Raw genomic sequence first — 15,449 nt, 5'->3', positions numbered from 1 at the left:
TTTGGTCATGTAGCACAATGTTATCAGAAAAAAACATTATTCTTATACATGCGTTGGATAAAGCGTCTGCTAAATGGCATATTATTATTATTATACACTGAAAAAATATATAAACGAAACAATTTCAAAGATTTTACGAGTTCATATATGGAAATCAGTAAATTCACTTGGCCCTAATCACTGGATTTCACATGACTGGAAATATGCATCTGTTGGTCACAGATACCTAACCAGTCAGTATCTGGTGTGACCACCATTTGCCTCATGCAGCGCAACACATCTCCTTCGCATAGAGTTGATAACGTAGTTGATTGTGGCCTGTGGAATGTTGTCCCACTCCTTTTCAATGGCTGTGCAAAGTTTCTGGATATTGGCAGGAACTGGAACACGCTGGCGTACACATAGATCCAGAGCATCCAGAACATGCTCAATGGATGACATGTTTAGTGAGTATGCAAGAACTGGGACATTTTCAGCTTCAAGGAATTGTGTTCAGATCCTTGCATTATCATGCTGAAACATGAGGTGATGGCGGTGGATGAATGGCACGAAAATGTCCCTCAGGATCTCGTCACGGTATCTCTGTGCATTGAAATTGCAATCGATAATACGCAATTCCGTTCGCTGTCCGTAGCTTATGCCTGCCCATACCATAACCCCACGCCACCATGGGGGCACTTTGTTGCTGATGTCAGCCATGTACAGTTGAAACCGGGATTAATCCGTGAAGAGCACACTTCTCCAGTGTGCCAGTGGCCGTCGAAGGTGAGTATTTGCCCACTGAAGTTGGTTATGATGCCGAACTGCAGTCATGTCAAGACCTTGGTGAGGACGATGAGCACGCAGATTAGCTTCCCTGAGATGGTTTGAAATTCTTTGGTTATGCAAACCGACGTTGGATGCGGCTTATGGTAGAGAAATTAACATTAAATTATTTGGCAACAGCTCTGGTGGACATTCCTGCAATCAGCATGCCAATTGCATGCTCCCTCAAAATATGATACATCTGTGGCATTGTGTTGTGTGACAAAACTTCACATTTTAGAGTGGACTTTTATGTCCCCAGCACTGTGTAATGATCATGCAGTTTAATCAGCTTTTTACTATGCCACACCTGTGATGGATTATCTTGGCAAAAATAAATGCTTGCTAATAAGGATGTAAACACATTTGTGCACAACATTTAAGAGAAATACGCTTTTTGTGCGTATGGAACATTTCCGGGATCTTTTATTTCAACACTTTACATGTTGCATTTATATTTTTGTTCAGTATATACACAGTATTTGCCAAGTACATTTGCACATACCAAGAATTTTACTTGGTGATATGGTGCTGCTAGCAAAAGACAACATATTGAGACAGACTACAGACAGACAAATTTACACAAAGTTTACATACAATATACTAACTAGATGAAGTGAACATAGTGCTGTAAGATTATGCTAACCTGCTAGAGGCTACATTATGCTATGCTTACAGGCTCTTCAAGCCCATGAATGAAGCACAATGGCTAACAGGCTAAGTAGTGCTAGCTCACCTGAGCCACTCTGGTTGAGGTGGATCTCGGCTGGGTTGTGGGGTTTGAGGCCCAGGGCAGAGAGAGGGGTCTTCATCAGGCCTGGAGGGGAACGAGCTTGGCCTAGCAGGAAAAGAGCACAACATGACTTAGCATTTAGCATGCTTCACTACAACAGTCTTAACAGCAAACACCTGTGCTGTTCATGTTGTATCTGTGTATGTGTGTGTGTTTCCTGGTTTGGGTCTATGTAAGGTATGTAACGGTGACTAACCCCATTCCGTACAAATTTGCGCCACCGCAGCATTCAAACGAGGCTGCAATGAAAACGAATGGGACTGTAGCAAATGTATTGGCATCAAAATCTGGGGTGTGAACTAAGTTTCGATTCAGTGTTGATTTTCATGGGAATGGACTAATAGTATTCGAGAAAAGACTAACAAAAAACAAATCCCTCTGACGCGGTACGTTACATCGTGACGTGTCACTACGTAACGCATTTGGAACTCATTCTGTGTCGTACAGCCTCTTTCCACCAGGTGTAGCCCTTCTCTAGCTATAGTGTTTTATTTTCATTTTAGAAGTGATAAGTTGGACAAATCGGGTGACAAAAGCAGTTTCCCCATACAACATATCTCCCCCCTTTCACTATCATGCAGTAGGTTTCGCTTCCCCACCCGCCATTTTTAAAAAGACCCGACGGAACGCATTGCGTTCTTCAATCATGCAGAGACAGGCAGCATGGAGGTCTCGTCAATGATTTTGTTGGAAAGGGGAGAAATTGTGCTTTACAATGGTGTTCATATTACAGTTGACCTGGAAGTATTCCGTTTTTTGGGGCGGTAAAATAAGGTAAATTGTACGGAATTGCGCAATGTTCAAAAGTGTGTTAGTTACCGTTACATGTATTCACTTGATAGGGCAATTTTTTTATTCCTGAATTCCAAGACAGGTTGTTCATTGCTGCACATGTTCTATGCCTCATAAATAGGAGTGACTGACATGTGTAGCATGGAAACATTAAGGAATGTTTTCCGGGACCTAGAATAACACTAGTCCTAGAAGAAAAAACATGCTCAACGGAGAATATTGTTTGAAAGTTATGTTTTTGTCCAGAACTAGGCTTAATCTGGGTCCGGAAACCACATGTGTGTGTATACATATGGTACATACAGATGCTGAGCTGTCAAGACATCATAACAACAGAATGTGACACAGTGACACACAACAACATGGGTGATATCATGATGGACACAGCTAGATGTGGGAGGGGTGTGTCCATGCCTCATGCTCTGTGGGAGGACCATGCAGGTGACGTATCACACTGTGACCAGCCTCTGAGCGACACGGTCACAACAAACATGGCAGGATGTAAGCAAAGTTGCGCCATGCACACAAATGTAAATAACAACAGTAACTCACTGACATATGTATAAAAGACAAGCCTTATATGGCTTAACAAATAAAGATGCTTGGGAGAAGTCGGTGCGTAGCAAAACAACAGAGTGATGTTAAAAGGAATAAACACATGACAATAGTCACATAGAGAGCAGTACCTTAGGAGAGTGAGGCTTAGTTATTTTCAATTATTTGTATATGCGCGCGTGTGTGTGTGTGTGTGTGTGTGTGTGTGTGTGTGTGTGTGTGTGTGTGTGTGTGTGTGAATGAGCGTGGGTGAATGTGTGTGAATGAGCGTGGGTGAATAAGTGTGTTTCCTTTACATGAGTAATCTAGTGTGGATCTCCAGTCTAGAAGGGGCTCTCTTGTCTTAAGATCTTAAGAGGTACTGCTCTCCAGAGGCATGCTGGGTAAAGCCGTGCGGGGGGGCTATGATAGGCAGAAGGGGAGAGCTTGAGGTCACTTCAGGGTCGCTGAGCCTGGGCCAAGATGGCCAATGTGGTCAACAGTGGGACTAGGGACGTGCATCATCCTCCACTTACCAAAGAATCCCAATCAATTCTTTGTTCTGTGTGGCAACCTAAATGCCTTACAATGTGGTGGATCGTGTTGGGCAAATGCGCATCGTGGTAGGACACTCTAAAGGTCTAGAGCTGAGAGGGGTCCGTGGATGTGCCGGTGATGGGGATCTGGGTAACCCTAAGCGCTGGTCCATCAGCTTTCCATACCCCGAATTGTAACATTACCAATGGGAGTGATGATTCCAAACTGATACAAGACCAAGCTTGCAGGGCAACAGTTAACGACACCACTAGCTCCATAGAGAGAAAACCAACACCGCCTCCTGTCTGTCTCGCAGTAATGGTTAGGGTTAGGGGCTAGAACGGCAGAGATAGACAGGGACAGACATACCCAGGGCCCCCACCAGTCTATCTAAGTATCTGTTTCAGTTTCTATTCAAGACATTAAGTGTAAAATGAAGTTGAAGCATATTGAAAGTGGGATGCATACTTGAGTAGTAGCATACTACTAGTAGATCCCTAAATGCTGGTAGATGCATGTAAGTGGATGCATACTTGACTAGAATCTTCTTACATGGACAGAGATATCATAAATCGTCATGGTTTAGCCAGGAAAAATAAGTACTCACTGCATTCCCGCTTCGCATGGATTTTTTTTTGGGGGGGTAACACCTTTGAGGGCGGTAAAAATGCTATGGGATTTTTATGGGGTGTTTTTAGGGCTCTGCCCAGGGGGAGATGAGGTAACTAGTAGAGCTGGCAACTGACATGGTATTTGAAGGGATAGTTCACTCCATAATTTGTCAAGCGCTTGAAACCACAACTCACGCTATTGTTTGTGTGTAGATCCAGCTCAATGCCTTAACCCAAATGAATGTGGAAGATGGGCACTGTCTAATTTTTTTATTTTATTCGGTGCCTATCTTTCATATGAAATACGTGCCTACTAAATGCATCAGAAGACTGGTGGGTTCCAAGGATATGTTGATCTGTGGATGGCAGCACATTCTCTAAACCCACTGAATTACTGCCTGGAAGGCAGGAGAGAAGTGTGATTCTTGTCTGATAGGATGACTCAGGATTTTCTATGAGCCAACACAATTGCAAACAGTGTGGCCTCTCAGACAGTGTGGCCTCTGCAGTTATTAGGATCTATCCTGCACTTCATACAAATCTGTCTGAATGGGTTTGAAATGGATTTTGTCATGTGGCAAATATAGTTTATTGCCCTACATCTAAATGGGGTAGAATACTCGGGATTAGGAGATGTAGTCTATTCTTTTTTTTTAGAAGAAGAAGAAGAAGAAGAAGAAAAATGTTATGGTCCAAGAATTAAAACCAACCAGACAGAGCTAGACTAATGCCACCCTGACGTTATTGACCATAATATCAGTTGTATAGTTTCTACACTCTGAACCTGTACATGCCTGAATAAAACATGCTATTCTCATGTCTTATAATATCCTAGAGAGTTAAACTTTTGAGGTTTTCCCGATCAAGTCACATGGTAACTCCTGGTTAATTATTCCTAGAAATAACATCCTATTCCCTTCTTGGATAAATGTATTTAAATATGTTCTATGGTAAAAGCCTATATTCCCCTGAGTTCCACAGCGCCTACAGCCAGCCAGAGGGGAGACTTACACAGGTTGAAGTAAGGGGTTTGCGGCGAGACGGGGAAGGCAGGGGTTTGGGGGAACACCTCACCACCAACAGTGGGCGTGGGGCTGACTGAGCCACCTTCCAACTCCTCAAAGGCCTCTCTGTAGCTGTGCATGTGTCTCTGATGGAAGAGAAGACAAGGAAACACACACATTCACGCACACACACCAAATATATTAGTATTCATTATGGTCATCCTAATCATATATCATCCTATGTGAGACACACTAGAGAAGGTTGAGGCCGTGGGCAGAGCATTCTACCTCTTTGGGCCGCCCCCCAGGATTCAGGTTTAAGGTGTTGACGAACTCCGGCGAGACACAGCGAATGGGGGAGCGGACTGGGGGTTCGTAAGAGAGGTTTTCGTCGTGGCCATTGTGGCATTGTCCTTCGCTGGTGGTGCGGTGACGGGGCAGGGCCAATGTCTCGTCCAATGACATCCCATGGGACTGGACACCTGTCCAGATCATACAGGGGTCACATTTTGTCAGAACAGTGTTTTGTAAAAAAAAATATATATATATATATCATGCTGTATCATGTATCAGTATCATGCTCTTGAAACACAACTTTTCACTTCAAACCAGCAATGTCTTGCACAGCCTTTAATCCACAGAAACATCAGAATAAGAAAAAAGTCACAAAGTGTTCAAAAGTGAACAGTAAGAAATGGCAAAGCTGACCTTTCAACATGCTACTTGATGTTGAACACTCTAACCAGAACTTTTCTCATTAAAATCAGGCACTGTTTATAAGAGCTCTGGATTGTTTGGAGGGGAACAGTAGGGATCAATGTTCTTGTTGAATGCCACTAGGTTATCAGGAACTCGCAGGTACATCAGTGAAACAGTCTACATTTATAATTATTGTTATCTCGGTAATACTCTGTGGCGGTAGCTAATGTTTTGGATGAAACTCAAAAGGCCCAGTAAGCTCATTACAATGAGTTGGTTTGGAGGGAAAGAGAGGGAGCTGCCACTGCCAGTGTAAATCAAAAAGGATTTGCGTAAGATCTTGTCTTAATGTGTTAGTTACTGCATGGAAACTTGTTTTTGTTCATTGGTAGTCAGAGACTTTGGGTTAATGTAAGCAAACTACACATTGGTTTTGTATCAAAGCCAGCCTTTCTTAAAAATATGTTTAACTTTTACCCTAGGTTCTTCAATTTTAAGGTAAAGATTATTCTCTTTGAGGGTCATTGAAAATTGTGCATAAACACTTTTGGCTTTTTCATGCAGGTTTTATGCAATGTACTCTGTAGCTAGCGTTGACTGTCTGCAAAAACAAACTATTCATCTGATTCATGGATTCTCCAGGCCTGAAGTTCTGACATACCCTCCCAAAGATGGAAAAGCATGCAAACACACCCTAGTTCGAGAGCCGAACGTTATGGAAACAGTGAAAAATATTTACGAGCCCTAGCTCAGCCTCTTTTGGCAGGATAAACCTGGGGGGCGAGTTAGAGATAGTTTCCCGCAGCTGCATGCTAATGCTAAGAGGCTAATAGTTACTGTCAGAATGGAGATGGCCTCTTTGGTCACACAAGAGTCAGACATGCCTTATGTGTTTACTCCAAATAATATCCATGACTGTGATGAAGCATATCCATATTCCACAACCCTTAAACTGAACGTAAAAACTACAGAGAGGTTTTGGAGGGAAAAAGTGGTATTAAAGGAGAGCAGTCTTCTAAGAGGTTAACTAACTTCCTGTCTGTCAAGTGCACAACAGTGTATATACTGTATATCAACAGAAATCTAGTGTCACTAAGTGTGCTTTGTTGGATCCCAATTTACAGCATAACAAAACAGTACCATGACAAGATCCAAGTATAGGCCTAAAACGCCAAACCTGCACACATGCCATTCATTTGCCCATCTTTTTACGTTCTTGATTTGCCTCCAATGGCGCTGCTTCAGTCATGTCACATGTCTAGGCAGGGCTCTATTTTGATTTGTGGATCGAAGAGGGGCATTGTTTGATAAATCCTAAGCGCTGGCACGTGAATAGCAATGGGCCTGGGATACCGCAAAACAGATGGACCCAGGATGCACTGCACTACAGCGGAGCCTGTCAAACACTGTATCGTTGCCCTGGCGATGGCTAATAGCTTCCAGCTGTTACAGCAGAGATTCCCTGGACTGACATATCTGGGGAATTGTTTTGTTTACCCCCCACGTTTTTCAAGCATATAAACACAAATATATATATTTTTTTTTTCATACTATAGGAAATTCTATAAGGAAGGGGCTATCGCTCTCTTCATCTCCATCCATCGCTCCAGTGAGGGACTATTTTATGGTGCGGAAGAGTTATCTGGGGTGAAATTCATCGGAATTCCCTTCAAAGAAATGTACTGAATAGATTGGAAACAGATCTACGTATGTATATAAATACCCAAATAGAGTGTTTTTCTTCCAGTAGACCAGGTCTGACCCCATTCTAAACTGTCTACACTGGGAATGTCCGGTCTACTCATGCTCCATCTTTGCTCCAAGGCCTGAGTTGTAAGAAGTGAAGCCATGTTAATAGAATGGATGTCATTGTGGTCATTCATTTCAGTCCTTGGACTTCAAGGACTACTCTGGCTTTGGGGAGTACAGTGCAGTACTGCAGTCTGGACATCATTCCAGGCCCCTGACAGAACAATACAGTCTGCGTCCTAGTCTATCTCTCCCAACGGACAGATAAGGCCTTCAGAATATTTCAAAAAGGCAATCTTCCCCCTAGATTTAGTGCCCTTTGTCTACGATGATAATGTTAAAAACAGAAAGGGGAAAAGAGCAGCCTTGAAAGAGGCCAGTGTCTCCTGGCCTTGGGTATTGTTCCCTGGCCTTGGCAAACAATATCTTGTGACATAGACTCCGCTGAGAGTCCACACAGAGCCATCTTTGTACTTCCTCATCTCGTTCTTGTAAAACTTAAACATTAACCCAAATGCAATTTTTTGGTTGGGTCGATTCCTTAACCTTAAAAAATAAATATCAAACTGTCCTCTCCATCAATCACAGATGGAGGACGGTGTATTGAAAAAAACTGGCCATTAGAGGACATTGTTTGTTCTATGACATAGCGAGAGGGACAGCCAGAGGGATTGAGTGACAAAAAGAGAGCAAGAGCGAGACAGAAAAAAAATAGATAGATAATGAGAAAGAGATTAAGGTAGAAATGGAAAGAAAGGGAATAAACAGGAAGCAACAAATGCAAACAGCAAACTCAAACTGGCAGGCAGTGCCATGGATAGATACTCAGAAAGGTTAGCTTTGCAGAGGAGTCAGTGACAGGGGAAACAGGGAAGGAGAGAAGGAGGGGAACGAACCAGAGAGGGAGAGGGAGCGACGGTGCTCAGACTGGCCTCGCATTCTGGCTGAGTACTCTGGGTAGGTAGAGTAGGGGCATGATTGGAGTCGGCAGGAGAAAGAGGAGGAGGAGGATGAAGATGAAGAGGAGAGAGAATGATGGAGAGGGAGAGAGATGGTCCACAGAAAGGGAAAAATAAATGAAGAATATACGTTATTTGCTAGTTTATGAAAACAACAAATGTAAATCATAATCGCTTACAGAACAATGGAAATGTCAAACATCTATGATAAAAATTACTAAGAAATATCAGAAATAAGAACCAAGTGGACATGTCATATATGTTTCAGTGGACAGCTGCCTGTACATGTGGACAAAGTGGGCTTGTATCTCCTGACAACCACAAGATGTGATAAGGAAAGTCTACTATCAGTTGCCTTGAGCTGTCCAGAGAAGCAAAGTGGTTGTGTGACAAGTAACTAATAAGGACAGAAGGATCTCCCTGCTCGCTTATATTATTCCTGCTTTTTATTCTTCCTGCTTGTTTTTCTTTAATTTCCTTCATGTTGTTGTTTGACTGTAAAGTGCTTTGCATTTTTAAATGCACTTTATTTAAAGTGATATTTTAATTTATTTGTCTATAAAAATCACAATAACAGCACTTTCGCTGTCTGGTCATAACGGTGTTTCACTGAAACTCATTTCAGAACCAAGAAGATGCATTTAACCATTACTGTGAGACTATCTTTTCTTGGACTTGTTTTCAGAGATGTCCCTTCACAGCTTGGCAATGTGATTCTGTACCACTACTCTTTGATTTATGACAGGTTTCCACACTGAGGACCTGTGTGCAGGATGGAGTGTGTGTTTGGTTAAGCCAGCGAACTTCCTCCATTGGAGAGAGCTCATAACTGATGAGCAGACTGTCACTAGATAAGATTCACTGAAATTGTGCAGTTTGGAAAGCTTGTCATATGGCATAACTGCTGCTCAGTATATATGGTACTGCAGGTTGATGCAGGCTTGATTTGAAAGGTAAATGGGTTGTTCTCCAGGAAAAGGGTTGGCTACCAATACACATGCTGAAGAAGTGCATTAAAATGGTGTCATGATCTCACTGACCGTGTAACCTTGTCAATGTGTGCTTGTTGGCATACTTTTGCATCACTAGTATAAAAATGTTTGTGTGGCCTTATTAAGAGCCATTTGCCCTGTATAGTCCTTCTAGCTTCACATAACAAGCTATCCTCCTATTGGACAAAGGCTTAGTTCTCTTAGCACTATTTACATGAAAAACAACATTATTTTACCAGGGTGCTAGATGCTTTAAGCAATGAGCCATATGTACTAGTAGGTGTGTCCTCCATCTTGGGAGCAGTCAGTTCTGGGAAGCCTCAGTGCTTAATACAGTGCAGTGCAGGGTCTTACGGGGGATCCTTGAGCTGAGGCACTGTGTGTACAATGGCTTCATTGTGACCTCACAGGGCTCATATCAACGCCAACGCAGCCCATCAAAAGGGCAGAGTTTTGAGCCAGGAAAAGTCAAGCTAGGCTCACAATGGATTTTCTGAGGATTACATTTGTTACTCCGGGGGTTTTACAGTTCCATGTTGTACTGAGAGATGGTGTCGGTGTGGGCTGTTCATCTCTTTGTGCAGTAAACAAACTGTTAAAAAACTACGTTTAGGAAAGAAAATGTAATAAATTCACTGTTTTAGGAGAAAACTATCAAGATGTTCTCTGTTTGAACTTCATACATATTCATTACAGTTTTTTGTTTCTTTTTTAACATCCTAATGCATCCTTGACTTTTGTATAACCTTCCTGTTTCCTTTGTATATTAAATCACACCTATATGCCAATGACAACACATGAGATCTGCAGTCTTACCTGCCACGCGCTGGGCTACTAAGCCCTCCACGTTGAATACTTCATCAGGCTCGGCATCTCTCAGCTGGGGCAATGAGGAGATGGCACTGAGACTCTGCTGGAGCTCTGGGGACAGGGACGAGGACATTGTGCTGGGGGGGTACGTGTTAATGGGCTTCAGCTGCAGCTGGCCAACGGTAGTAGGGACCTGGGTGGGAGAGCTGGTCCAGGCTTCCCCTTGGCTGGAAGGTTCAGTGAGGAAGCCAGGGACGGAGACTACAGTGGGACCAGGCTGGTAGATGGCTGTGGGTCTCTGGACGGCAGAAGGCTCTGGTGATGTGGACGGCTGGATGGGGGAGGAACTCAGCGGGACCTTGGCAAGGCGGGGCGCATGGCTTCCCGAGATAGCTGAGTCGGCCTGGTAGGAGGGTCTGGCCTGGGTCTGGGAGAAGGACGGTTGCATGGTCACCACCACATTATCCCCCGGCGGAGCACTCTGGGACTTGGGAACCTGCCCCAAAGGACAGCCTGGGTCCAGGTCTAGCATCAGCAGGTTGAGGGCCTCAATGGACTGCTCAATCTCCTGCTGCGAGGCAGTCCGGTGGTGGGGGAACTGTGGCAGGCTGTGGTGGCTCTGTAGAGGCATGGAGGGTGGAAAAGGGCCAAAATGGACGCCGTCCATCACCGGCTCCTCTGGGACGCCATATTGCTGCCACACATTGAGCCCCCGTTGGACGGCATCACGACTACTGGTGGTACGTGCTGGCGCTCTGGGGAGGGGTTTCTGCTCTGCACCGAACGACTGCGAGCGATACAGGTTCCCGTTTTGGCTGAAAATGTAATCGCTCGCCGGGGGGATGGACTCGCCTGTCCCGTCCTGAGCTGAGGAGAGGCTTCGCACCAATGTGACGGGAACCTGAGCGGCCACATCCTGTGAGCGTATGGCGACATTGATGACAGCATTTTCCGGGGGGATGCTCCTCTCCAGATAGGTGACCTCGTCCTGCCCATTGATGACCGTCTCAGCCTGATAGTAGAGGTCTGCCGGTGTAGCTCTCCCTTCCAGGGACGACAGGGTGCCCAGGCTATCCATGCTGTTGCCCTCCTGGCTGGTAGGCAGTGCCACCTCGTCATCCAGAATATCTGTTTCCCTGTCCATTCTGCTGTTGTGGCCGTTCACGTGAACTTGGGCCGGCACCAGGTGAAGTATTCCTCCTCCAACTCCTCCTCCTCCTAGTCCTATACTTGTCCCTCCACCTGATGGGGAGGACAGGTAGCCCTGGCGGTGCATGGGGCCCTCCAGGCCGCTGAGCAGCTGCTCCAGCTCCTGCTTCTCCTGGGGACTGATGGGCTGGACGGCCGGGACCGTGCCCAAGTCTGGGACCTTTTCCTGGGTCGCTGGTGGCTGGCTCACTGGGAGAGCTGCTTGGGGGACTTGCGCTGCTGCTGCTGGGGCTGGCTCATCGGTGCGGTCAGTCTTGATAGAGGCGGTGGAGTTGCCAGAATCGCTGCTCACCGACAGGGCTTGGTCGACCGCGGGAAGGACCTGGTCGACGGCAGGTAGGACGTGTTCGGTGGCGGCAGGCGAGAGGCCGTTGGCAGTGACCGAGCCCTCGATGGACTCCTTCTTGCGAACTTTAGCGTAGAGGCTGCCGTCGAGAGGGCCCTGTGTGTGTATGACGTCTGGAGAGAGAAAGAGACGGAAAGAGGGTGTTTACAAAGAGGGAAATAACACTGTACAGTATATTATGTACAATGGTCATCATTCAATTAATGTGAATGAAGATGAAGAGCCAGTACACACAAAATGTCATCATTCAATGTATATCATTCAAAGGTTTGTGGACATTTAGTAGTGCGAAAATCATTACTTTTCAGCAACACAGACCTGTAATACTGATAAAGCAACTAAATCCAGTATAATTGAGAAAGAGAGAAAGGGAAAGAGCAGGGAAGGGACAAAAGAGAAGTAGGTGGGGAAAGTGTAATTTGTCAGTGTGCAGGCGATGCCAAAACAGCCACAGTTAAACTGAATACTGGCACACTTCTGCCTATTTTACCAGCCTCTCTCTGACAGGAAATGAGAATGGGGCTGTGGCATGCGCTGTGGAAAATAGGATGAAATCACAGAAGCCTGGCTTGCACTTTCTCAAGCCAATCACCGCCACCTGAAACGCAATGGAAATTAGTTTGTGTTTGTATACAGAGTATGTTATGTATTATCTATGTTAATGCACATCAGCCGGTTCTGATGGAAAAAACTGTATGCTGACGAATGAGGTATTTTACAGAATGAACTCAGAGAAAAGCAATGGATCATTGCTACATCATCCTGGAACACACAACTACACTTAACTACACTTAAACATTCACGTACGCACACATGCACACACACACACATACACACACTCAGGGCAGCCCCACCCCCTGTCCAGGGGACCTCCCAAGAGGTAGAGGGAGCCCCATCCAGAAGCACTGAGTCATCGTGGAAAAACCGCCTCACTAAGTAAGTAAGCCCTGAAGGTCTTTCCTGCCCCCTAGGAATAGAAGCAAAACATTTCCTACCACAGACAAAAAACACAGAGAAAGACACACAACTCTAAATCACACGTACTCCATTCACTATTGTGCAAATGTGGACAAACACATACTGTACGTGCACAAATGCACGCAATGCACACACACACGTACACAAGTGCAGACACACACACACACACAGACACACACACACACGCCCTACACTATTCCCATTGATTCCTTATGGTCAGGTCCTGTCACAATACATCAGTGAAGGGGATGACCACCTAAAACTACCAGTGGCATACTGCTCTTCACAATGCCCACAGCAGCTGGCTCTATGCAGCATGACATTTAAACTGCCCTGCCATGCAAGCTCACATTGGGAACCACAACGCCAACAGTGCTATACAAAGATTCATATTTAGTCTCTCTTGGAGGAAGACAATGGAAGTTCAATGAATAATGCTTCTTATTACAACATATAATTAAAAAGCAGCACATTTCAGCATTCCAGCCTCCATCAGAGGGCATGAAGTGAGCATCGACAAAAAGTTATATCTGATTAAGCTTCTAGCTCCTCACCCCACACAGTTCCCATGAAGCTTTACAGGCTGGCGAGACAGCAAAGCCTGTATGGGTGAAACAGCAGTGTGTGTGTAGGTGTGTGTTGTGTGAGACAGTGTGTGTACGTTTTCTGAGATATCTCCTGATATACAAATCAGATTGTACATCTGGGAACAGCAGTGCACAAACAGAGCATGCCATTCTAAAAAACCCAGTGCGAACATCACAAGCCTTCAGAAAACCTTCTGTGAATGGTTCTCTGTGAATTCTAAAAGTCCATAGACCGGCTTTGTTGTTGTTCAGCTGATCTATGAGGTTCTGTAACGTTTCCTTTAACAGATCTAGGGTAAGATTCTCCTATTCCCAATAATAACCTTAAACATGAGGAAACATCTGACTCTGTATCAGTGGTTAAGTGCAACTTCTACCTACTCTTGTGACATGACCTTTGACCTTGTGTCCCCTGAAGCCACTTCCTGACAGATGCTACAGGTCACCTGGTGAGGACCATAATGCCCTGGTTTGACCTATGAACCTGTCTCTGTTGGTTGACCCACCCTTCTCTGCAGGGTTGCCCATAAATCACTGCAAGGTCATACTTTTTCCCCTCTATTATACCAGACTAAGGGCTCTAGTTTAACAAACCTAACGTAATGGTCAATCTAAGCGCAGTCGGTAATGCTATAGATTCAGGGGTGAGTCAGACATCTTTGATATTTTCACTATCACAGTTATCGGCACACTTGCTGGCGTCGGAGTGAAAGGGCTGGGTTTTGATGAATATACAAGTTATGAGTGTGTGCAGGCTTGGCCCCTCGCTTGCCAATCAGAACGTGCTCCGTGGCAAAATATGTGGTTGGTTCAGGTTGTGTGTATTTACAGACTTTTATAAATTGCCTTTGAATCAACTTAAATTCCAATGTTATAGTTTGTTAAATGGCTTACAGAAATGAAATTACAAAATGTAGACCTATCCCATCTTTGCTAAATAGGTTAACGTAAAACCATTTAGTGTACATTGTTCTAAGTAATTGCATGTCTTCAATAGCATTCACACTGATATAGGGCTTGGCCTACTATAAATTACATTATGGCTGAGCATGGACATGCCAAACATTGTCAATAAGCAAGATTCAATTAATTACTGATAAGGCCTAAAAAGAGAACTAATCATTCTAATCATATTATAAACAAAACAACAACTTGTTTTAAATACTTACAGGCACCATCATTTCTCCCTGTTGTCTTATAATATTCAAACAATGCAGACTATGGAGGGTTTTACACACATCCAAAACGGGACCATTGGGTAGATTAAAAACAGCCTTCGTTGAGAGGAGGGGAGGCTATGCTTGGTTTTAGTCAAATAAATATTAGGTATACAGACACTAAAGCACATTGGGCTACTCTTGTTCCATGCGCATATGGGCAGTATGCGTCACGGCTGGATAGGCTGTGTTTCTGCTGTCACAATTCATGCCATAATCAACTGGGTTACTGCTAAAACCAGCTTTTGGTTGGTCTTAAATATCCCTATCAGCGCTGCCAGAAATTAGCACTTCAGATCATGTTTTTAAGGACACACCTCAAAAATGTCCAACCCGTCATCTGAGCGCAGGCAAGCTGATATAAGACTGGCAAATTACCGAAACTGGTGATAGGACAAATTTGCAAACGAACATGCATTTGACACTAGCACCGCCTTAACGCCAACCGAAAATAGAGCCCAGAGTCCTATGTTAATCATTCTCCTGTCTTTAAAGGGCAATTCCACCACTTTTCAACCTCATTTTCAGTATCTCCAGCACAATACCAGTGCTTACATATGTGAAAACAGTGCATTTCTACATTTCAAAAACAGCGATTTTCAAACACTATGAGATTCATGGTGACATGGGGAGCAAGAAAATACCCTCCCTATGGCTATAAATGTGTTGCAGGTTTTGAAAACAACCGTGTGATGTCACAGAGAAGCATTTTTTAGGACCTTTATCTTTTTAACCACAGATCATAGAAAGGCGCCATTTTCACATGTAGACACTGGTATGGTGCTGGAGATAATGAATATGATGTTGAAAAGTGGCGGAATTGCCCTT

The 15,449-nt window shown here is 44.3% G+C and overlaps 1 protein-coding gene across 16 annotated transcripts in view; it reads right to left on the bottom strand.

The window, feature by feature from the left end:
- Positions 1-15,449, bottom strand: part of tns1b (tensin 1b) — a 312,092-nt gene that overhangs the window by 32,700 nt on the left and 263,943 nt on the right. For 14 of the 16 annotated variants that reach the window (XM_014164404.2, XM_014164409.2, XM_014164408.2 and 11 more), the window contains 5 exons: positions 10,291-11,952; positions 8,420-8,476; positions 5,364-5,557; positions 5,083-5,221; positions 1,541-1,642 (listed from right to left, as the gene is read on the bottom strand). In XM_014164404.2, the coding sequence (XP_014019879.1) occupies positions 1,541-1,642; positions 5,083-5,221; positions 5,364-5,557; positions 8,420-8,476; positions 10,291-11,952 (2,154 nt within the window). The remainder of the gene's footprint in view (positions 1-1,540; positions 1,643-5,082; positions 5,222-5,363; positions 5,558-8,419; positions 8,477-10,290; positions 11,953-15,449) is intronic. The other 2 variants (XM_014164411.2, XM_014164410.2) reach the window with 2 other exon arrangements.

The sequence above is a fragment of the Salmo salar genome, chromosome ssa21 (assembly GCF_905237065.1).
Source record: "Salmo salar chromosome ssa21, Ssal_v3.1, whole genome shotgun sequence".
NCBI lineage: Eukaryota > Metazoa > Chordata > Actinopteri > Salmoniformes > Salmonidae > Salmo > Salmo salar.
Note: the sequence above shows the minus strand (reverse complement) of the source record. Positions and strands in the feature narration are given on the sequence as shown.